This window comes from Euprymna scolopes, chromosome 8, assembly GCF_053919585.1.
Source record: "Euprymna scolopes isolate OS-2025 chromosome 8, ASM5391958v1, whole genome shotgun sequence".
Taxonomy (NCBI): Eukaryota; Metazoa; Mollusca; class Cephalopoda; order Sepiida; family Sepiolidae; genus Euprymna; species Euprymna scolopes.
Genome location: NC_136489.1, coordinates 150,879,419 through 150,905,661, shown reverse-complemented (window position 1 = coordinate 150,905,661; position 26,243 = coordinate 150,879,419). Strand labels below are relative to the sequence as shown.

Here is a 26,243-nt window from a genome sequence, read left to right as displayed (position 1 = left end):
AGTCCGATTAATCCAAATAATACAAAGAACCAATCCTCATCTAAAAATTCAGAAACGTCATAGAAAATTATGTTTTATTAGTTTTGTGATTCACAGTATACTGTAAACATTACAAGATTGATTTTCAAATCTTGGTACTTCGAATTGAGTTGTCTCCCTTTGTTAAACATGGCGGATCAAAGCATAATGTCTTGCTTCCTTGCAAAATTCATTTTCTTGTTTAAAACAAAGTAGCTACTATAGCAATTTACGTCATTTTTGGAATATGACATTTTCATTCTATGACGTGTATGTACATAAAGGATTTTCTTCATTTTTGTTTTTAAAATAGATTAAATTCTGGACAAGAACAAATAAATGTTATCTGTTGTACTTATAAAGAAAAGCATACTGAAGAGAGAAAAAAATGTAAGCTCCTTGTTGCTGACCATCCATATTTATTTACTGTATAAACATGAAAAATCTATAAAAACGTACCTACTTCTGTTTTCGTCTTTTTTTTTTTTTTTCTGACCTTTGGAGTCACTACTTATCAGCATCAAGATACAGGAAAGATGAAAGTGTAGTAAAGCCAAGACTACTATTTCTCCATTACATGTCTCTTTCTCTCTACTCTTCCCTTTCCCCTTCCTTCCTTCCTTCCTCCTTTCCTCAAAAATGTGACCAGAGGGTGTAACCAATCAGGACGGAGAACAGTTCTCTCTCTATATATATATATTAATGAAAACAAAGGGGTGTAGTGATATATACAATGGTAAACCTCAAACTAATATAAATAACAGTATTTATATATAGAAAATGTAATCCCAACCGAATTAAAAAAGCTCAATACACAATAGAGAGTAGAGCTTTCTTATATATATTATATATATATATATGTTCAGGACGGCTGGAAACAAATCCTGAGATAAGCGGAGAGCACATACAGAGCCTAGAATTCCCAAATGGTCACCCAACTGGTACTAACCAGATTCAATGTTGCTTAACTTCGGTGATCTTGTAGTGAAGCCAAGACTACTATTTCTCCATTACATGTCTCTTTCTCTCTACTCTTCCTTTTCCCCCTTCCTTCCTTCCTTCCTTCCTCCTTTCCTCAAAAATGTGACCAGAGGTTGTAACCAATCAGGACGGAGAACAGTTCTGGTGGAAAAGACAAAAAGAGAGATACAAGAAGTGTTGGAAGCAAAAAGACGGAGACGCAAGTGGTTCCAGAGTCAGGGGACAAAAATTAAAATCACAAACTTTCTATAACCCGATACCACTTGTACGTTGAAATGAATATAAAACCGTTTCATTTGGAAGCTCCTTTGTTTCTTTATTATTATTCCCAGGTCGGTTTCTACTCCCGTCTTATTAATTTCGACGACTCCCCAAAAGGGGGACCCGCCGAAATGGTAACCTACCCAACAAGAATTATATTATGGTAACCGCCATAAGAGACATTATGGGAGTTCTAACATCAATCAATGCTTATGAACTATGTTGATGACAAGAATTTGTTGACACTGGATTTGAACATGACCAAGTTATAATCAGCAGGCAAGCAGTCTTGCAATAATGTGTTCCATAGGTTGGAAACTCTTGAAAAGAAGTCCTATCTGTGGAAATGTCTGACACTAGGCACATGAGGGAAGAAAATTTTTTTTTTTCATTCTGGTAATTAGACGAGTTCTTACTGTGAATGTGTAACATTGCAGTTACAAAACAAAGAAAAAAAATAAATAAAAATCCGGGTTGGCATTTTTTTTCTTTTCTAACAAAAGCATCTATTACCATTACTCTCCCGTCTCGACATCATTTAAAAAGTCTCTCACTTCTGCTCCACTATACGCCGGCCGTAGACAGCTATTTCTTATACGTCCATCTTTTTCGACAGCACTCTTTCTTTTACACATCCATCATTTTCAGCATTTCTCTTTTAAAAAAAGCATTTATTACCGTTCCTCTTCCGTCTCAACAACACTGAAAAAGTCTCTCATTGTCCATCTAACCTAGCATGTGTTTCTCTTTCTTCCGTCCGATCGCTGGCCACCTTCACTTTACATATCCATCTCCTTCGGCATTGATTTTGTTTTCCTTTTTCTTCTCGCAGCAGCTTGCGCACACTTGCTAATTTGCATACACGTTCAAACACTGCTCCTGCTGCAATCGCTTGCCATCCATCCTTCAGCTGCTGTTGATATTTTCATACACAGTCACATGCACTCTGTTACAAATATATTGCAAGGAGGAACCAAATAACTTAGAGTTCAGTAGTGTAAAAGAACCTGATTATGTTTGCGTGCATTGCACTCACAGGGCAAACGTTCTTGCCAGTCAGCCTTGTAATCCCTTCCCTTCATATTGGGGTCCAGAAAAGCTTACATTTTAGCTAGCCTGGTTCGGGTCCAGGAGATTGAATGCTTTAAGGCTTTGTTTGTCTTAAAGTGATTCTACCTTTCTCTCTCTTAGTATTATGCCTCCTACAAATCCACACAACAAACAACTTAATTTTTTTTTTGATTCAATTTTCACCCCAAACAAGGCACAGTGCCACTTTTAAGTAGGGGATTACTATCGGGACATAAGCTGCAGGGACATTATGAAAGGAAATGAGCAGCAAGATGTCTATTCACATTGCATTTGAACTTCTGCATGTCAGTATAGTTGAAAGCAGAATCCCGGAAGGCAGTTTCAAAGTCTGGGGAAGAAACTATTAGAGTAGAAAACTTTGTTACACCTAGGGATCTCCACTGTGTAGGGGTGGGATTTAGCTGCTTGTCAGGTTTGTCAGAGGTATTTACATCTAGGGAGTACAAGTGCTTATAGTTCGTCAGAGCATTCACCGTTAAAATACTTGTAGAACAGGCAGAGGGATGCAACATTTCATCGATGGGACAGAGGCTGAAACTTAGATGACAGTTCAGGACCTATCAGGTTGGCGACTCTCTTTTGAACCCTATCCAGGAGGGAGAGACTAGTAGCAGATGCACCAGCCCAAATGTGACAACAGTACTCCATACATGGCGAATGGTGGCTTTATAGAAGTACAGGATACTTTCAGGCGTAAGTAGCTTTCTAGCACGGTAGAGAGAGCCCACCTTCTTCACAGCTGCCTTAGCAATGCTCTCAATGTATCTTTTTCAACTCATGTTCCCTGCTATATGATTGTTTGATAGTGGGGAAATGGTTGATTGCCCATTGTTTACTACACTGTTGTAGATTTTCCAGAAGTCACGGGTTCCTATATTCTGTGCTTCGATGCATTTACTGGAGGCGTCAGTATATTCTCTCTTAGTTGTTACTATTTCTCTCTTACAATTACTTCTGGCTTTTATAAACTTCTGTGTGTTTGAACTGGACTTATGTCGGTTAAATCTGTGGTATGCATGCTGCCTTTGAGCTGGGGAGAGTGAGACTTGCTATAGAATTTCCGCGTGGGAACATGTGCTTCAATTGCCATTTTGAACCATTCAGTGGTCTCATTTACGCACTGTTTAGCGGGAAGAGAAAAGATATTTCCCCATGGGGCATCTCTGATGATATTCTTGATGGCTTCCTTAAAGTTCTGAATTTTTGAGATGAGGGCTGATTGTTTATATCACTTGTATTGATCAGACTATTGTTCTCATCTTGAGCGTTATTTGTGCAGTTTTTTGGTTGGATTAACTTTTGTGTTCCCCTTTGTAGAATGAGGTCAAAATAAGGTGGAGGCTCAGGCGACTCAAGGAGGTAGCACATAGGCTAAAAAACAAAGTTACTAAGCTAACCATGCCTAGATTTTAGTAGCATCTGAGGATCTTTATTAGAGTTGCCTCAACCAATTTTTTACAAATACAGAACAATGACCATAAAATAGAGACTGACTCACAGAATACGAAAATAACTATGGAGCAAGTAACTTTTCTCTTTTCTTTTCCAAACAACAACAAACATGCCTGAGGATGGTCGAAGTCTAATCAAACCAAAACATTGCACAAAAAATACTCAAGATGGAAACAATAGTCTGATTAATACAAGTAATATAATTAATATTTCCTATCTTAATATCAAGTTCAAACTTTTCAGATGTTCAATCCTTTTCCTTGGGAAAATCTCACATCCTTGCTATTTGGGAAACTAATCTGTATGCTTCTATTAATTGCGATGACCTGTATGTGAATGGTCATTTGCCTTTTGTCCGTTTAGACCCGGAGTGGCCAAACTTTGCATTCCATACGCCAGTATTTTTTACAATCTATTTCGATGTGCCACTAACAGTCACTTCCTTTCTGTCTTTCAAAGTGTGTCATTATCTATATATCTAGAAAAGTGAGAATATGTGTGTGTGTGAGAACACTTCTCAACCTATATACTCAACGAATTTTTGATCTACAGACTTAAAATTTGGTATATAAGGTATTCAGACATGTGGAAAACATTTTAGTCAGTTTTCATCTGAAAAAAAAAAGGGCTTCTAAAAAGTCAAAATTGACAAATTGATACATGGGGGGGGGTCATCGGATTTTTATCTGTTTGTCAACTGTTTCACGAGTGCGCATGCATGGATCATTCACATGACAGATCCTGTATGTTAAGAGTAAGTTGATTTTAAAACAATTTTTAAAGAATGTGTCAAGTTGTCCTAATGGTTACCGTACTTGACTCACTGTCTTTCGATTTTGGTTTCGATCACAGCTTGAGTATTTTGTTTTTACTTACAAGAAGTGAACTGGAGTGTTTAGAAAAAGAACATAACACTCGCATACACATATTTCAGTTTCTGTATGAATTAAAATATAATATTCATGCATAGTTTATGACTGGGCAACGCCAGGTGGCCTGCTAGTATGGACATATTTTATAATAACATCAATTTATTTGAAAAATATATACTCTTTGTTATATAAAATGTTTTTAATGAGTGTGGAGAGGGTATGACTTCAAAAATTTAGATGATCTTATTTATAACTATGTGTTAGGACAATCAACCAATTTGAAACCTCCAACCTCATAAAAATATCAAATTTTGGATTCAAGTCATTGGTCTGCAATTTGACATGACTGAACAACTGCTGATCTGAACTACATTGATTCCTCACCGACTAGATCTACTGCCCTCATCTTTGTTTTACAGAACGGCTCCACACTTATTAAAGGTAGTCATTAAAAAGTATGTCGGGAGAACTTGAACACTTACGCTCGGATGTACTCTTACTATTAGACACTCACCGGGATTAGGTATTCAGGAAACACGTCAATTATTAGCAGCATTATTTATATATTTTGATTTTACTCTTGTAGTTGTGTGTCTATATATTATTAATCCAAACGCGGAAACTTCCGTGATGCATACTTTTAACCCGATAAGCGTTCCGCCATCTTTGTTCAACATAATGGCTCAACACTCAACACAAACATTGCTCAATTTATTTTAAAAAAAAGATGGCAGATATAGCATTTGTAAAGGAAAGAATTTCTACGCAACAATTTTTAATTCCTGTTGATCGTTTTAATTATTTTAGAAAGTATTAATATTAACACTAGTGGGACCTGTGGAAATCCCACAGCATACTCTTTCATATGTAATATATTGAAGTTGGTATTCTGTGGATGTTCAGCATAAATGGAGATGCACTGATATTATTGTAGCTCTAACAAGTTCTAAGAATTATATAGGTAAAAGCAGGAGGTGGGGTAGCTAATCCCAGCATGCATTTTTTTTATTTATTTTACCACTATATTGTTATGTAAATGTTGTTAAAATGTCACAATGCTAGTTACTGGATGAAAATCTCACAAGGAAAAGTATATTTTAACTAACATAAATCCAGATTGATCTAATTGAAAATTTTAGATCAATCTGGCTTTGTAATAGTAAAAATTAGTTTTTAAAAGAAACCGAACAATCCTACAAATGACATGCAAGAGGTATAAATCACTGGATAAATGATTAGAAATGGCTTAGTTTCTTGTTATCATCAAAAGGATACAATGTGCCATTTGTAAGCATCTAATGTGCCATTTATGGTGCATGCGCCACAGTTTGGCCATTCCCGGTTTGGACTCTTTGATTCATTTGGATGGTCTTGCTATTTTTCTTTGTAGGAATCTCCTGATTGAACGTGTACCCATATGAAAAAAGAATGAAAGAGAAGGATGCTAGTAAACGAATACATCTACGAGTGTGGACAAAAAGAAAAGGTTAAAAATTTCAACATAAATAAATGTCGCTTATTAGGAAAAAGAGAAGAGTTCATATATGAAGACTATACAAAAGTCAGAGTGTATGTAATTTGATATTTTCTCCATTGTGTCATTTTACTTCAGAAGTTTTCAGAAATCTAGGGGTCCCATTCGATTGCAGATACTTGCTATGTGACCCATATTGTAGCCAACGAAAAGCTGGCCTCTATATGAGATGCATAGATACTGAGATATTCCATTACAGTTCTCTTTTTATCTGTCAAGGCTTCTCTCCTAGAATTGTCTGCCTGTGGAACTCTGTTCTGCTGGCCTGCTTTCCAACTGACAACAATATGGTTGTCTTCAAGTCCAATGTAAACAAGTTCTTGTTGAGCCGTCGCCCCCAAATAATCCATTTCTACCCTATTTCCACCACTAACTATTACTAGGTTGTTGTCCCAGTGACCTTAATCCTCGAGTGGCCTTCAGGCCTTGATAAGTAGTCACTCCTTTGTAAAAAAATATATTAATTTTTCTATCACTTATTAATCACTTAACTACGTTATAGTATATCTTTGTTTTGGTCTTACTGGATTCCATAACAAGAATTCACCTAGTCTGGTGGAGTATCCAGCTTTGTCTTGTTAGTATAGGCAACATCACTTAGAGAAGACACCAAACTTTGTATAAGTCAATGTAGGATAGCTATACCGAATGAATTTTTTTTGGGCTGTGAATGCTATGTTAGTTTAAATATTTGGCCGAAGTTTACTTGCAGAGAAAAATATCCTCACGCCAAATTGTTCTGATAAACCCGTGTGTGTGTGTGTGTTAGTGTGTGTGTGTGTTATATTATGTCCCCATGTGTGTGGCAGTCACCATGATGGATTCTTGTGTCTTCTTGTCAAAGTCAAATACAGGGCCAAAAAGTCACCAAAGATTTTGGTTGTGTCCAAAAAGAGTCTTGGAAGTCAAAGGAAAGCCATCACTGCGTGGTTTCTTGGCAGAAAGAAAAAGGAACTAGCTGACACTCCTTTTTATTAACTTTGGTTATCAATTCGCCTCAAAGATGGCCTCTGATTGGGCAAGCAAGAAAGGAATTTAAATGTTAGCACCAATCAGAACTGAGTTTAGAAATGCATAGATTCCAAATCATAATGCTGTTGATATATAACATAGTACGGACACGTGTATGCAAATGCATACGAAATGACATCACCAGTAAAGAAAAAAATACTATAAAAAGGAGAAAGAGAACGATCATGTGAGAGATGTGGATAAGGTTCAAGATCACATTAGAGGTGTGAAGAACTTCGAGATCATGTGAGAAGTGTGGATCAGATTCAAGGCGTGGGTGACGTCATGGCCGTAATAATGAGGAAATAAAAAAGCGAATTAACATTCTTTTTTACTCTTTGTCTACTTTGTGACTGAGGCTACAACATGTTGGTTCTTGAACAACGTTACAGATGCTGTTGTTGTTGTTCTTGTTGTACCATTTTTACTGCCGCTGCTGCTACTTGTAGCTCGACTACTGTATTTGTAGTAAAGTCCTTAACATTGTTAGATGTTTTCTTTCTGATTAAAGATTGTGAGTAACTCTGGATGGTGCCTCCTCATTCTCTTTTCCTATCAAGGTTCCTCATCTATCTGTTCCTCAGGGCTCTATTCTATGGCCAACTCTGTTTCTTTTTTTATATTAATGATCTTCCAGAGAATATCATTCAGAGGATTAACACCTGCGTTGCTGATATGACTCTCTGTTCGTGTGTTTCTACTTACTCATCTCTCTGGGATCAGTTGAAATATGCAGCTGATCTAGACGTTGATTTGGATTCACTTGAGGTTTGGAGTATGAAATGGCTTGTTTTGTTTAATTCTCTTAAGACTCAGTTTGTGTCTTTAAGTCATAACTAGGGCTAGGACAACAGCATATTCTTTTCATTGTTTTGACTCTCAAGTGTGTACCCGTTGATATCTTATATGCTTTTATATAGAGTGATGTGGTTCTCCATTGATTGTGTCTGTGTCGGATATATGCTCGAGAGTAAAAACAATGAAAAAAATATGCTGTTGTCACAGCCCTAGTCATAAGGATGTCCATTATCTTCCTTATTTCCCTGAGATTGAGGAGAAATAGAGCCCAAAATTCATATTATTTGGATTAATCGGACGACTGTTCTCATCTTGAGTGTGATTTTCACAACGTTTCGGTCAATGTAACCTCTGACCTTCTTCAGGTGTATCTTGTCAAACTTGAGAATTTGGACGGAATTTCGAGTGGAACCCTTTATTTACTTCACGCGGGTAGTGTGCTCTTGTTCCTTCAGCCATGACTGAATAAAGGTTCTAATTCGCAATTGTATTTTTCAGTCGCCCACACTGAGAATTGAACCTTCGACATTCAGGAGAATATCACTTTTTACAATTGATTTTTCCAAGGACTCTAACCACTGTATCACGAGTCCTTGCAGACAAATTCCTGAGTTCGACAGAAACATTCTCGAGCTGAACAAGATAACGGAGGTTACATCTACCGAAACGTTGTGAATATCACGCTCAAGATGAGAACAGTAGTCCGATGAATAATAATACAAATAACGAATCCTCATCTCAAAAATTCAGAAACGATAGAGTCTGAAACTTCTTTGCTTTTCTTTCTCATAAAATATTTTTTTGGAATTCATAAATTAGATCCATTGCTCTTTCTGCTTCATGTAAACTTCGTTTTCACTATCACTCCAAACACTTTTTCAAATACGCATGTTCGTATGTCTCCTTTCATATGCATAAAGAATATGTGATCAGAAATTAGGGATTAATTTGATCGCTAACATACAAAAAAATTGCAACTTTATCAATTTTACCATCAACTAAAACAGTAAATTTTTACAAAAATACATTTCAAAAAGTGGCAATTGTTTTATTTGTTTAAAAAATATTTAGTTAACAATGAAAAATATTTAGTTAGCAACGAAAAAATATTTAGTTAGCAATGAAATAATATTTAGTTAGCAATGAAAAGATATTTAGTTGGCAATGAAAAAATATTTAGTTAGCAATGAACAAATATTTAGTTAGCAACGAAAAAATATTTAGTTGGCAACGAAAAATATTTAGTTAGCAACGAAAAAATATTTAGTTAGCAATGAAAAATATTTAGTTAGCAATGAAAAATATTTAGTTAGCAACGAAAAATATTTAGTTAGCAACGAAATAATATTTAGTTAGCAATGAAAAGATATTTAGTTGGCAATGAAACAATATTTAGTTAGCAACGAAAAAATATTTAGTTGGCAATGAAAAAATATTTAGTTGGCAATGAAAAAATATTTAGTTAGCAATGAAAATTATTTTTACAGAAGAAAGAGTAAGTTTTTTTTTTTTTTTTTTTTTTTTGTATTGACTTTGACAGACACTAATTATTTTAAATGGAATATTCTTAACAGTCAAGTATACAAATTGATGTAGAGGACACCATGGAATTTTCACAGGTTCCACTAATCTTTAATATAATAAAATAAGACCATTTTTTCCCTGGCTATTCTCTATCTCTACAAATCTACTATTAGATCATGTATAAATAAATAAAGGCTCCTTCAGTCTTGACAGACTATGGATACCTACCGTAGGCATACTTGCGTGTGAAATTTTTGTGGCAAGAGGTGCGCAATCACCAACCACACATCTCCTGGGTTGACATTGTTAAATACTGGTGGCAAGTGGAGTATATATATATATATATATATATATATATATATATATATATATATATATATATATATATATATATATATATATATATATATTAATGAAAACAAAAGGGGTGTAGTGATATATACAATGGTAAACCTCAAACTAATATAAGTAACAGTATTTATATATAGAAAATGTAATCCCAACCAAGTTAAAAAAGCTCAATACACAATAGAGAGTAGAGCTTTCTTATATATATATATATATATATATATATATATATATATATGTTCAGGACGGCTGGAAACAAATCCCGAGATAAGCGGAGAGCACATACAGAGCCTAGAATTCCCAAATGGTCACCCAACTGGTACTAACCAGATTCAATGTTGCTTAACTTCGGTGATCTTGTAGTGAAGCCAAGACTACTATTTCTCCATTACATGTCTCTTTCTCTCTACTCTTCCTTCCTTCCTTCCGCCTTTCCTCAAAAATGTGACCAGAGGTTGTAACCAATCAGGACGGAGAACAGTTCTGGTGGGAAAGACAAAAAGAGAGATACAAAAAGTGTTGGAAGCAAAAAAGACGGAGACGCAAGTGGTTCCAGAGTCAGGGGACAAAAATGAAAATCACAAACTTTCTATAACCCGATACCACTTGTACGCTGAAATGAATATAAAACCGTTTCATTTGGAAGTTCCTTTGTTTCTTTATTATTATTCCCAGGTCGGTTTCTACTCCCGTCTTATTAATTTCAACGACTCTCCTACCCAACAAGAATTACATTATGGGTAATCGCCATAATCTGACAAGAAGATTATTAGACCATATATTGAGTACTGCTTTCATATTTGGGCTGCGTAATCTCTGCCCCATAGAAGGATTCTTGATAGGATTCAAAAACGTATCTGTAATTTGGTTGGTCCCACCCTTTCTTCTTCATAGCAACCTCTCTCTCACAGACGTAATGTTGCTAGTCTCAGTTTTTTCTATAGGTACTATTATGACGTGTGTTCTTCAAAATTGTCTGATCTGTTGCTTGCTTCTTTTGTTCCAGCTTGTTTGATACTTTGGTCTAGTGGTCTCCATCAATTCACTGTTTGGATTCCTCATTGTAATACAACTTCTTATTCCAGTAGCCTTTTTTCTAGCATTGCAAGCTTGCGGAATTCTTTTCCTGCTGACTGTTTGCTATAGCTTTGCCTGTAGCTATAGCTATATATTACCTATAGCTATAACTTTGCCTGTAGCTATAGCTATATATTACCTATAGCTATAACTTTGCCTGTAGCTATAGCTATATATTGCCTATAGCTATAGCTTTTCCTGTAGCTATAGCTATATATTGCCTATAGCTATAGCTTTGCCTGTAGCTATAGCTATATATTGCCTATAGCTATAGCTTTGCCTGTAGCTATAGCTATATATTGCCTATAGCTATAGCTTTGCCTGTAGCTATAGCTATAGCTATATATTGCCTATAGCTATAGCTATATATTGCCTGTAGCCTATAGCTATAGCTTTGCCTGTAGCTATAGCTATATATTGCCTATAGCTATAGCTTTGCCTGTAGCTATAGCTATAGCTATATATTGCCTATAGCTATAGCTATATATTGCCTGTAGCTATAACTTTGCCTGTAGCTATAGCTATAGCTATATATTGCCTATAGCTATAGCTATATATTGCCTATAGCTATAGCTTTGCCTGTAGCTATAGCTATAGCTACTTACAGCTTTGATCTTTTTAAAACTAAGGTCAATACACATCACCTGCGTTTGTAATAAACATCTTTCGTTTTTCTTAGCTCTTTACATAAAGTGACTTCATACCTTGTCAGGAGCGATTTCCAAAAAGTAAAAATAAATAATTAAAATTTAGAATACCAATGCATGCACAATTTAGCATGCTATTAAACATTTTGGTATATAATTTTATTTACTTTGTACAATTATAAAATAATTCAGAAGCAGATAATATTTTACCCATTCCACTGCTGCTTACATGGCCTGGCTGATAATTATGGCATAACTTCAGGAGTGTTTTGCATATGTATGTATGTAGGTTCACCAATGCTTGGTTTCCAAGTTATAGGTCATTGAAACAAATATTGATCAACATTCTTTCTTATAAACACTCAACACAATGCATGTGATGGTTCATTTTCATTTCTACATATAAAATAGATAAGCACTATCCCTGCAGCATGATCACAGGTAAAATAAAGCCTGGGGTTGTCACATACACAAAGCCATGTAAAAAATAATAACAAACATAAAAGCTATGGGGCTTAGAAGAAAGATCTGAGTACCATGATTGGCAGGAGTTTCTTTAAACACCATCAGCATCCTACAAATGGTATCCCATCTTATTTTAGAATAGATAAATATATGGATGGAATACTGTTGCCATATCTGGGCAGGAGCTGCTAAAAACAGCCTATCCTGCCTTGACAGAGTACAAAATAGACTTCGTGGCTTAGTGGGGGATGTCCTTTTCTCTACCCTGCAACCTCTCTCCCACAGAAGAGACGTTGCAAGCCTATCCTTGTTTTATCGTTATTTCCATGGCAGGTGCTCGTCTGAACTCCAATCTCTGGTCCCCCCTCGCCAATCTTTCACGAAAAACACCCGTCTAGCTGAATCCACTGTGAAAAATTTCCCCCACTCTTTATCTGTGCCTAAATCAAAACGTGGATTCCATGAACAAAGCTTCTTTCTTAGAACTGCACACCTGTGGAACTCTGTTCCGACTGCCTGCTTCCCACTGGACTACAACTTGGATGTCTTCAAGTCCAACGTTAACAAATTCCTAATGAACCGCCCCCTTAAGTAAACACTTGATAATTGGTGATCACTGTGTAAAAAAAAAATATATATATATATATTTGATCAGTAAAAACCAAAGACCAAATAAAGGAAAAAATGGGCCGCAAATGAAATTAGACTTGTAATGAAGCAAAGACAATCTCCATACAAAGAGGCTTTTTTATATGAATAGAAAATAATTCTGAATTCATGCAGTTGGGGTTTAAAAGAAAAGATCGAAGCATCATTATCACCTACATGGTGCCTCATTTTATTACAGACTAGCTGACGTTGCCAATGCAAAATATGCTTAAATATATTTTCATTCACGCAGATTTCGTATTTATTATTACAGAGCTAATTCTCTATTGAATATAATATTGTGCCTATTATGTAATACTGATTTAAAAAAAAAATGAGTTGGGTGCCATCAGCTAGAATTGAACTCCAAACATTTCGCATTTCAGCCACATTCCCTCATTTAGTGTTTCAGCCATTTTCCCTACCATTTGAGCTAATCTGACAGACAAATGAGAAAGTTTTAAAATTAAACGACTTAGTGCCATCAGCTAGAATTGAAACCAAAACATTTAGCGCTCCAGCCACATTACCTACCATTTAGCCACATTCACACCTGACAGACAGATAAAAAAAGTTTTAAAATTAAACCACTTTTAACTATGATTAGTTTTATGCATGCGCAAACTAATTCAAATATGCCAGCAAGTTGAAATGAACATTTTGCATTTCGACTTGTCGATATATTTTTGTACACGTTATTCATCGATCCAAACAAAGATTTTACTCGTTATAAACGATTCTTGGTGTATGATTACTATTTCCTGCTAATTTCAATTTTTGTGATCAGTAGTTTAAGAGTTTATCAGTTAAATATTTACACACAGACAGACACATATGCATCTACTGTTTTATATTACAGAATGTAACAGGCCAAACTACAAATAAATATATTTGATCAGCACAAATCAAAGACCACATAAGGAACAAAAATGAACCACAAATGAAATTAGACTAGCGTGCTGAGAGAAAAAAAAGAGAGCTCTTAAACTTCTGCTTAAAATCTCCGGAAGTGAGTAACTTCCCTTGAGTTTTCTTTCCTTGTTTCTTTAAATAAACTGCAGATTCACAGCGATTCGTTCCCTGTTTAGTTCTCAGTAAAATAAAGCTTCTTTCAAGCTTCCTCAGTCTCGGCCCTGTCGGTGAGGCATTAGAATACACTGACTGCCCCCCCCCCCCCCCCGAGTTCAGAGGATAAAAGTCCCTCAATGGGGGAGTCCTGGATATGATCTTAAACTATATCCAGTGGTGAGGCCCCAGCTTGTGAAGCCACCCTTTAATTGCCATTGCTCTCAGGTCCACTCTGACCTGGAGTGGTAGTACCTGTTAGGGTCACAACTATGGGTTAAATAGAAACTGACTTGAAAAAAACAAATATATTCTAGTAAAAAAAATTTTCTTCAAAATCACTGGATTTGGCATTAAATAACCTGAAAAGGGTTGATATGGCATAAAACAAAAACAATCAACAACCAATTTCCTCAGTCCAGGACTTTTTCATTACAACTAATAATCGAGCACTATTGCAGAAACAACCTCTAAAGAAGCTCTTTTATACAGATAGAACATAATCCTGAATTCATGTGTTAATGTACTCCTGCCTCAAACACCCAGTCTCAGTTAAGCCGCCATCTTGTCAAAGGAAGCTAAAACAACAACAATAACAATAGTCAAGAGGAGAATGCTCCAAGCAAACTTTCTTTTATCTATAGACAAGAGGAAATAACTCAACAGTCTTAACTCAGATTAACAATTATGGCTTAAAGGAAAGGTCTAAGTATCGTGATGAGCAACATGAGAGACTCCTGCCAATGGTGTCCAATTTTATGTCAGGTTACAGAATGAAACAGACAAAATACATGTAATTATATATGATCAGTACAAACTGAAGACCATGCATGAAATTAAACTAGCAATGGAGTTCCCCCCCCCCACACACACAAAACGGCTCCTTTAGATATCTATCTATCCATCTATCTAGCTAGCTATTTAGCTATCTATCAAAGTGAGAATGTGTCTGTGTGTGAGGACATTTCTCAACCTATATACTCAACGAATTTTTCATCTACAGACTTGAAATTGAAACCGTTCACATTATGTTAAGAATAGGAGTAGGTTTGAAAGCATTTTTTAAAGATCATGTTAAGCTGGCCTAATGGTTATCTTACTTGACTCACTGTCTTCAGGTTTTGGTTTCGATCTCAGCTTGAGTATTTTTTTTTTCTTACAAGAATTGAACTGTTTAGAAAGAGCATAAGTTTGGGAAAATGAGTTAAAAATAAAATATATACAAAATACTGTTAAAAACCCACTGAATATATGTCAGCCTATGTCATGGTAACATATATTGAACGATTTTCTAATAGTATTTTGTCTAGTTTTTTATCTTTAAATCATTTTCCTAAACTTACCGTGCAAAAGAGAGTGTCGGGTGCTATTTTTAATTTTCCAACACATCGGTAAACGCTGAATGTTTTTCGAGGTGAATAAACATGTTACATTAAATAAAAACACTAGAAAATTATCCAGTTAGGTAGAAAAGTAACTTATCTTTCCTTTGATAACATTTATTTGTTATATACTTGGGTTTTTTTTGACAACTTTTTTGAATCTATGTGTACAGTAATACAAACCCAAATTTTCAAATTACAGACTCATAATTGTTCTTATGAAAATACGGATTTATGAATTGCATTAAGTATTCTGTTTTATTATATGTTATTTTGTATTTTTATTAATTTTATCATTTCAGGTTATTATTATCATAGTTTATATGCATGCATATGAAACAAGAGAAAAAGTGAAAAACTGTTTTGACACATGTTATATTAATAAAACTAAGTTGGTTTTCCCCTCTGCAAAAAGACATTATAGAAATACAAACACAAGCACTATACAAATCTAAAATACCCGTACCTGACAGATATTTCCGAAAATTATCAAGCGGTTTCAAATCATAAATTCCTACACTATTTCTGAACAAAGTTACTCTCTTAAAGAAGTCATACTTACAGGAAGTAGGAGGATAACTTACTCAGTCATTATTATGTACTTCCACTCTCCCAACGTTCACTGGGGAAAATATTTCACATTATTAACTTCAGAAATGGCCATCAATATTTCATTTTGTCATTTCTTGTTCTATGTATAGAAAAATGATAAATTTTATCCATAAAGCAAATGCTATACAAATCAACTAGCTATATTTACCGAGCATTATCTAGGTTGAGTTCAAAATATAGTCATGTTTATATGTTTAAAAAAAAATTAATTAATTTTTAAAAATTCATTTTAGTTTTACTTTTTTAAAATTTTATCTTAATTCGATTAATAGTATATAAAAAATGATAGTTCAATGTTTATTTATCAAAATTACATATTAACAAGAAACATATCCAGACATCTAAAATTTTGTCTGATAGTTTTATTTATAAAGAGAACCGTTTCTTGCAAATCGCCTTTCTCGCCTTTCTCTTTTCTTCTATGTCTTATCTTACCTTCCTTTTCTCTCTTATGAAAAACTGAAGATTGTTAATGTTATGAGGATTAAAACTTAAAACTATTTATGACTGGAGTAGTTGGGTGACATTTTTTTATTTCATTAAAGAATGACTTCCTGTCTCCTTCCTCAAACATTGGCATTTGATGTTTTTTACTCAATTTTGATCTTCTTAGTTGAAGCTGATTGGAGTTGTTCAGAAAAAAAAAACAGTTGTTTTTCTTTTGTGTGTTTCCCTCTCTCCACACTCACGTACATACACACCTGGAGGCAGGGATAAGGGGAAAGGGAACATGTACCCAGCACCCGCAGGTTAGAAGAGTCATTTCAGATCCAACTTGTTTGTCATTGAATATTCACATTGCTGCAAATGTCTGCCTAGATAAGTTTTGCACTCATGCTGTTTAATTCATTTTCTTTTGAGTTGATTAATTGGTTTAAAGAAGAAAATAAAGACACCAAAAAACAGAACAAATGTAATTCATTTTCTTTTGAGTTGATTAATTGGTTTAAAGAAGAAAATAAAGACACCAAAAAACAGAACAAATGTAATACTGTCTAAGAAAAGAAAAGTGAGTAGTTTGGAGAATGGCCTTATGATGACAGCACAAAACAGGTACTACCCAATGTGGACAAACCTGGTCTATGCGATTTGTTGTAAGCATGTTACTATAGAACCATTTACACAAAAAATCGTCGTCATCATTATCATCATCTTCTTAAAGATTCTGTTGTTAGCATTGTTTTCCCCAATATTTTTTCTAGTCAGATTTCTTTCTAGAAAGACATCAGGTACTTTATTCAAAATGTAATAACAACGCACTATCATACACACTGTAGTTAGTTGTTTCAATCAAAACATCATATGAATGCGATGATTCTATTGTTGGCATTAGGTTCCCCAATATTTTTGTCGTCAGATTTCTTTCTAGAAAGACATCGGGTACTTACGAGAGGAACCATGAGAAGGTTGCTAACATCCTAAATAAAAGTAATTTTTGTGGAACGAACTTGAACATTCAGGTCGTTAATCACTAGAAATGATGCGCGATTACTTGTTTATTAAAACTACAAATCTGAGAGCTTTTTGAGAAATTGTTTTAATCAAATATTCTGTTCAATCTTCTCATTATGACTTATATATCTGTACGGTGGATACCTTTTTTTTTTTAATACGTTAATTCCGTACATTTGGAAAGTCTTATTAAAAATGCATTAATTTAATTACATTAATTTAATGCATTATAATTCAGTACATTTGGAAAGTCTTATTAAAAATGCATTAATTTAATTACATTAATTTAATGCATTATAATTCAGTACATTTGGTAAGTCTTATTAAAAATGCATTAATTTAATTACATTAATTTAATGCATTATAATTCAGTACATTTGGAAAGTCTTATTAAAAATGCATTAATTTAATTACATTAATTTAATGCATCATAATTCAGTACATTCGGTAAGTCTTATTAAAAAGTTTTTTATTTATATTTTTTTGGGTGCTTCTACACTATCACAACAAAATCTCGGAAATCGTAAAACTGAATTTCACATGAAACAATGGTATCTATGTATCCCTTGTATTTTTAAGATGATTTTATCCAAACATTACAAAAATCGATAAGGAAGAAAATTATTTATTAAAAGAAATAGAATTTGAAGAAAACGATTGGATTTGATTATGTAAGAAGCAGGAGAGTTAAAAAGGGAGGTAATTTCCTCCCAATAATTCTTGGAAAACTCAGGAAAATTTTTTGGAATTTTCCAAATGGACTTGATGAAATTGAATCAAATATTCTATTTATTATTTTTATTGAAATAAAATCCGTATTTTTGATTTCCTGCTTGTCCATGGACTTTTGGCAGATTTGCAAATGTGTTCCTGTCAGAGACAAACCCAATTTACAAAACGGATTTAAGTCAAGGTTAGAGTTACTTCCACTCCCTTGTTTATGTTTTCATTTCGCTTTATTTTATAAAAACAAGATGGCCGCAATTTTTCACCTGCTAACATGATTAGAATTGTTTGATTTTTTTTTTTAATAATTCAGTAATGTTCAGGTAATTTTGACTGCATAATTTGGAAGCTAACATTGTAATTTATTAGAATTGACAAAAAAAATCAGTACAAATTATTGTTTTTTATCTGAAAACTATTTATTGACTACAAAATTTCGTTCTGATAGTGTAGAAACGCTATTTTTTTTTTTTTTTGTGTACGGCCTAGCATCCACATGATTCGACCAACTGTCACCAAAATTGATCCAAATATCAACCATTACTTAATCAACGTACATACCCACTCCCCAACCCCCATCTTTTTCTTTTCTCCCACACAGATCTCACTCCCACTTAGAAGTTGACCTGCTTATTTTCAGCAAACTGAAAAACAGTGGGTAGTCTTAATATTTAGAAAAGATTGGGGGGGGGGTCTTAACCAACTTCTATTACTTCTTATTTATTCTCTATTTCATTCACCAATGAAATGTAATCACTAGGGCTGTGACAACAGCATATTCTTTTCATTGTTTTTACTCTTTGAGTATATATCCATTAATATCTTATATGTTTTTATATAGATTGATGTGATTCTCGGTTGATTGACTGTGTCTTACTGTGTCAGATATATACTTGAGAGTCAAAACAATGAAAAGAATATGCTGTTGTCGCAGCCCTAGTTATTGCTATAAATAATTCAATAAAACTTTTTCAAATTTGGGTTTATTTTAAGTAGGACAGCTCCTGGAGTGAATGTGGTATTGTGGTGACTGAAATATTTCTAGTTAAGAGTAGTTTTGACAATTTTAAGTATTTGAAACCAAGGATGACCAACGACAACTATTATCCCCACACTTTTGAATGGCTGTGTGCCTAATTTGTTCATTGTGTATTTTTATATTTTGTGCAAATAAATATTTTAAAGTTAAAGAAATGATGAAAGTCAAACTGTGGCGATAAATTTGCTTCTGTTTGATTGTAGACGATGCTTGACTATATTTTAGCTTACTAAGAGCTGTGTCTTATATGACCTTGATATGTGCAGAATATATGCGAATATGCAGATGTATATGTATGCAAAGTGGGAAGAAAAAAAGACTATAAAAAAGAGAGAGAGAGAACAATCATGTGAGAGACATGGAGAACGTTCAAGATTACGTGGGTGACGTCACGACTGAACCAATGAAAAAATAAATGTTGCTACAAAGAACAAGCAAGTTGGAGTCATTTCCTATTCTTTGTCTTGATCTCTTTTGCAACTGAAACTGCGCACAATGTGGGTTGGTTCATGGACAATGTTACACATATTGACCTTGAAAAGTTTGGTCATAATCGAGATTTTGATGGAAGTTTGATTTCTGAATTTTTCTAATTGCAATGTACCTTCAATAAATTTCTTGGCTTTTTTTTCGTATCGGCACTTTTATTGATAGTACACACATGAGACTAGTTCCCTTCAAAGTAATCTCCTCCGGCTGCAATGCACTTGTTGCACTATTCCAACAACTTCTGGAAAGCCCCATGGAAGTTCTCTTGTGTGAGCATGTCAATGACCTTCATCACAGCCGTTTTCATTTCCCCAATCGTCACATAATGACAGCCTCTAAGGGAATAACCAAAAGTCACAGGGATCAAGGTCAAGACTATAATGAGGGTGAGGAACTGTCTTGATGCCATGACAACGTCTTTCTTTCTCATCTTCTCTTAGCACCCTTGGTACAAACTTTGTGCAAATCTTCCGCATCTTCAGTTCCTTGCAAATAATTGTGTGTACCGTTCCCACACTGACATCAAACTCTACACTTATTGTCTCTATAGACACACGATCCTTATCCATGAAGTTCTTTATTTAACTCTGGTGTTCGGACTTCCTTACTCCTCCCACGCCTCTCATCATCCCTCACAGATTCCCTACCTCCCTTGAATCTCTTATGCCACTCAAAAATTGATGCTTGATTAATGCAAGATGGTTTTAAAGTAGTCCAAAGCATTCCATACATTTCTGTGGCATTTTTTCTAAGTTTAAAAGCAGTCTGAAGCATTCCATATGTTTATTTTCCAAGTTTAAAACAGAATATTATTGCATATCTTCTTCTAAATTGTCCTCATGTCCAGATTGCATCTGTGACAATCTCGCTTTAGTAGGGTGTATTTTAATTCCTGCTGTAGCTGTTCATTTGAACCTGGAATCATAAAAATTGGCCAGCCATCTCATAAGATGTATAGCAATAACATACTGAATTTTCAAGGGTCTACAAGAATTTTAAATGCCTGTACAAAAAATCTGGAAACTTATTGAAGGCACCTTGTATAGATCTGACACTCTTTTGTAACCACCATGCAACATTTCAATCTGATCAGTTTTTGAGTTATCAACGTTTCCATGACATAAATTTAGGAATACTTCATACACCATGGAGAAGTTAGGCCTAAATAAGACTTTGGCCCATCCTTATGTTGTCAGGTGAAAATATGTTTACTATCATATATTTTCAGAACTGTTCATTTTTTTTTACTCAACATGAAAAATTCGAAGATGATTTTTAAGTTTGTAAATTTGAAAGCCAACCCTGTCTGAAAGTAATATTTATTTCAAAGCTTAAAATATTGCACAATGGTTAATTTAAGCACTTCTACACAAACAAACAAAAAAAACAGAAACAAATGTTTCCATCTGTTAAAAATAATTAAACACATGCATGCATGTAGACACGCACACACACACACACACATGTACGAAAACAAGTACGCCAAGGCACATATGCATAAAAATATTTGTGCTCAAATTTTAAATTATTTTGAATTCTACAATATGTATGCATTTTTTCTCTCTTTAAGCAACCATCTCAAACAGATTACTGGAATTCTATTTATTACACTGGCGACAAAGATGAAGCTACAAGGTAAGTAATTATATCCCTTTTTTGAGTTGGTACAAGTTTATATATATATATATATATATATATATATATATATATATATATATATATATATATATATATATATAAAATAAAATAAAAATTACAATTAAGGGGATCTTTATAGAGATGATACCCTTTTTACTATAACAGCCAGGCCAAGACAGTACAACAAAACAATTAAAAAATTATATAACTTCTTTAATAACTTTGGCCTTTCTATAATTATCGAACCAAACAAAAAAAACTTCAAATTTTCTAGATGTTACACTTAATCTTAACACTGAAACTCATAGTCCGTATCATAAACCCAACCTTACGCTTTTATGCATCCATAAATCTTCTAACCACCCCAACTCAATTATAAAATCTATAGTACCATCCGTCTATAGAAGAATTTCTGCTCTTTCTGCTGATAAAAACTTTTAATCAAAGTGCTACTTTCTTCAATAATGCCTTAAAGAACTCAGGACACAATGAAAATATTAAATACAACCATTATGCTCCTCCTGCTGACCGCCTTATATCTGTAATCACACACAATATGACTCATGAGAAACCAGTTCAAATAACAAGATCTGCTGCTATCAATAACCATGAACCAGTCTACATATATAATCCAAACCAAAATACTAATCGTAATACCTCTAACCCACCCAGTCGCATCAGGAGAAAGAAAAATATTTGGTTTAATCCTCCATTTAGCGTAAATGTCAAAACTAATATACCTAAGGAATTCTTCAACATTGCACAAAACTCTTTCAAATACCCACACAGATATAGTTCTATTTTCAATAAAAACTCAATAAGGATTTCTTATTCAACAATGCCTAATTTAGCACAAAGAATCTTAACATCTAATAACAAAAAAACTAATCAGCCCAAAAAATCCCTTTCCCAATTAAACCTAAAACTAACTGTAATTGTAATAACAAATATTTTTGCCCGCTCAATAATGATTGCATCCATAAAGATGTTATATATTCATGCACAATTACTGAGCTCCCATGCAATCCTCCCATAACAGACACTAATATTTTGTCTTCAAGTTATCCTTCTTCCCATCCTCCATCTGATATAGTTACTAATCCAATAAACCACTCGAACGGCCCCTCCATCTACAATCATACAACTAGCAATAATAATGATGATAATAATATTAATGAGAATAATAATATTTCTCCTAACATCCATCCTAACACTAACAACACTCATTATCCCCTCCAAAAAAGTCCTCGTACAATCATTGTCCCACCCTTTGTTGAACACAATGAACAAAATTCAAACTAGTTTCTTATACAAATCAGCAAATTAATATTAATTTCAAACCTCGAGCTTTTAATAAAGTACATACATATATCGGCGCTACTTCAACATTAATTAAGAAAAGAATATCAAACCACATTTCTTCTTTTAACAACCATAATTCTAATAATAACCAAGGAACTTCTCTAACCACTTTAATTAAAAACTTAATTCTAATAATACCCCCCTTCTCAATCAAATAGATTATCCTAAAATAAGTTAAATCTTATACTCCAGGCTCTAAGTCATGTTGCCTCTGCACAACCGAAACTATAACTATAATTACTTCTCCTCAAAGTAACAATATAATAAATTCTAAAAACGAACTGATCTCTTTCTGTAAACATATGTCCACATTTAATTATGGTAATTTTGAAATTACATAGCTATTACTTTAACATTTCAGATATATATATATAATTTTTCTTTAACATTATCGTTTTTTTCTACATACTTTCTTAATACTTTATAACTTAATAATCCTTTATTTTAATTCTTTATTTTTTCTTTGTTTGGCCGTTTTTTTTATCTGCAATTTCTGTTTTAGTGTTTAAATATTCCTATCTGTCAAATATATCAATCTACCTACACATTCATATCCTGTGTATATTTACTTATATTTTACTATATGCATTTACTTACATATTACTTGCTTTATCGGTAATTTGCAGATACCGGCCTTCCTCTCCCCTTAATTTTTTTTTTTTAGTGTCTTTTAATAACTCCTGCTGATATTTTCTTAAGTAATAATCTGTACATTTCAGTTGACCTCTTTTTTTGCCCTATATTTTTGGCACCTTTTAACGTTATCTTGTCTGGGTCATTTTGACATTTGTTTTTCTATTTTATATTTTATTCAATCACCATTTATATATATATATATATATATATATATATATATATATTTCTCGCAAGCCTCTGGCCTTGATTGAGAGAAGAGTGAAACTTGCTGCTATGGTTTCAAGTGATTTGAAATAACAGCAAAGGAAGAATTGATTCCAAATATTTCTCCCCTGTTTAGTTTTCATACATGAAATGAATTTCACAGTGTATAAGGATTATTTGATACTAACGATATTTATAATCATACCATATTTCAAAAAAAGGGGAGATATAACATATGAGAAATATTTGGAATCAAGTCTCCAATTGTTTTATAGTCATTTATACAATTATAAAATTTTACATTTTTTTCTTTACAAACGACTCTTAACTCTTATCGTAATAGATTTTTTTTATACTCAATTTTAGAATAATCGAGGAGATTGCAAAGGATGGAGTATTTTTGGTTCGAGATAGTGACAGCTCTGAAATCACAAAAGTAAGTCATCTTTTCTGTTTTCTTATCCAGTTGTACAATCATCATCATCATCAGCAGCAGCAGCAACAATATCGGTTTAACATCTGTTTTAAATGCTTGCATGCATAGGATTGGCTTTTGGAAATCATCTTCCAGACTAACCTTTTGACAAGCCACCTGCATTTGACTGTGTTCAACTCACAACTCTCCTCGTCATCAATTGTTACAAACCAAAGACTGTCTGCAAACTGTTCGCGACTGCTGTAGACTGTCACAAAATCTATCACCACACCTAAACCCAACTCTAAAATATATTGACCAGTCTTTTTGGCCTAAATCAATACCACATTTTTTTTTTACAAAGGAGTCACCATTTATCAAGGCTAAAAGGCCATTCAAGGATAAGAGTTAATTAGCGTACAATAATCAAGAAAACAACCGCATCGTGATCGTTAGTGGTGGAAAATGGGTAGAATTTTACTCCTCTTTCTCTACAATCCCTCCTTATTAGTTTAATTTGGCCAACTTGAACTTAATTTTTATTTTATTGCGGACTATTATCCTCGTTTTTTCTTAGTTGTTTTATGACGTTTTAGCCGACTATTCCTCTGCCCTTCGTCAGGTGGTAACCATGACAGGATAGGAAATCCGAATCTCCTAACTGCATCCACTGCAATTACTGCCTTCCATAGTTGTTGTCTCACTACGTTTTGACCAAGTAATCCTCTGGCCGGCTTTGGGTAGGATTGAAACCGCTATCTTCAGACAATTCTCACCTGAAACCGTAGAGATTCAACATCTCTATCCACTGCGCCATGGGCCCCGGTGAGAATTGTCTGAAGATAGCGGTTTCAATCCTAGCCAAAGCCGGCCAGAGTCTTACTTGGTCAAAACGTAGTGAGATAACAACAACTATGGAAGGCAGTAATTGCAGTGGATGCAGTTAGGAGATTCGGAGTTTCTATCCTGTCATGGTTACCACCTGACGACGGGCAGAGGAATAGTTGGCTGAAACGTCGTGAAACAACTAAGAAAAGATGAGGATAATAATAGTCCACAATAAATAGAATTGATAAATAATACTCATCTCAATAATGAATTCCAGTTAAATAATTTATACAACTTGACCCTGTTCTAAGTTTACTGACCAAACAAGTCTCATCAATTCTTTCAATTCAATGTCTAGACCAATAAAGTCTCTTGTTTTGAACACATATTCCTACATGAAGATTAAATCTGGAAAATATATGAAGATATGTGCAAAACAGGAGGAGACTTTGATAGTATGGCCACGTTAAAAGGATGGATAAGAGTCCTTGAGTTGTTAGGTGTAGGACAGTCGAGGAAGCAGGTCTAGTTCAAAGGGGAAGGCCAAGAAAACAACGGGAGGAAGTGATGAAAATGTACTTGAGAGAAAGAGGGATAAATAAGTACATGGCCAGAAAGAGGTTAGTTTGGAAGTCAATTTTTTAAAGCAGTCCAATGCATTCCAGTATGTAAAAGAGATGTTAAACCATTGCTGTTGATGATTGTTGTTGTTGTTGTTGTTGTTGTTGTTGAGGAGGAGGGGGATCAACATTTTTGATGAAGATGATTTTGTTGGCATTCATTTCCCTGACATCTTTCTTTTAAGAATTCTTTTAAGAAGGATACCGTATACTTATGGAAGAGACCACATGAAGGTTGCCAACATTCCTAAGTGAAAGTATTTCATGATGATTTTGTTGTTTTATTTGTTTATTGGAATCCTTTGAGATGAGTAATTTGTATATTTATTTATTTGCTTGCGGACTGTTATCCTCATCTTCATAGCTGCAGCGGATAGAGGTGTTGAATCTCTACGGTTTCAGGTGAGCATTGTCTGAAGATAGTGGTTTCAATCCTACCCAAAGTCGGCCAGAGGATTAGTTGGCCAAAACGTGGTGAGACGACCACAGGTATGGAAGGCAGTAATTATTGAGGATACACTATTCTAAACATTCCTATCCTGTCGCGGTTGATCACCTGAAGAAGGCCAGAGGAATAATTGGCCAAAACGTCGTGAAACAACAACTATGAAGATGAGGATAACAGTCAACAAATAAATGAATAAATATGTTGTTGTTGTTGTTGTAGTAGTAATAGTAGGAGGAGGAGGAGCAGGTACATCATTCATGATGATTTTTTTTGGCATTCGTTTCCCTGACATCTTTCTATTAAGAATTCTTTTTAGAAGGATACCGGATACTTATGGAAGAGACCACATAAAGGTTGCCAACATTCCTAAGTGAAAGTATTTCTGTGGAAAAAACTGGGTTCGAACTTGGCACACCTAGGTTTTCAGCTTGTGTTGTTAACCACTAGACTACTGTCACTGCCGAGGCAATTCTCTACCTGTATAAGAGCCAAGTACATTCTGGGATGGAGTACTGTTGCCATATCTGGGCAGGAGTTGCTCAGACTACCCTATCCTGCCTTGATAGAGTTCAAAACCGACTTTGTAACCTAGTTGGTAA

General features: G+C 34.3%; 1 protein-coding gene across 12 annotated transcripts in view; it reads left to right on the top strand.

Moving 5' to 3' along the window:
* LOC145283838 (uncharacterized) overlaps positions 1–26,243 on the top strand; it is a 240,039-nt gene that overhangs the window by 209,498 nt on the left and 4,298 nt on the right. For all 12 annotated transcript variants that reach the window (XM_080132940.1, XM_080132937.1, XM_080132947.1 and 9 more), the window contains 2 exons: positions 21,064–21,128; positions 23,700–23,769. In XM_080132940.1, the coding sequence (XP_079989066.1) occupies positions 21,064–21,128; positions 23,700–23,769 (135 nt within the window). The remainder of the gene's footprint in view (positions 1–21,063; positions 21,129–23,699; positions 23,770–26,243) is intronic.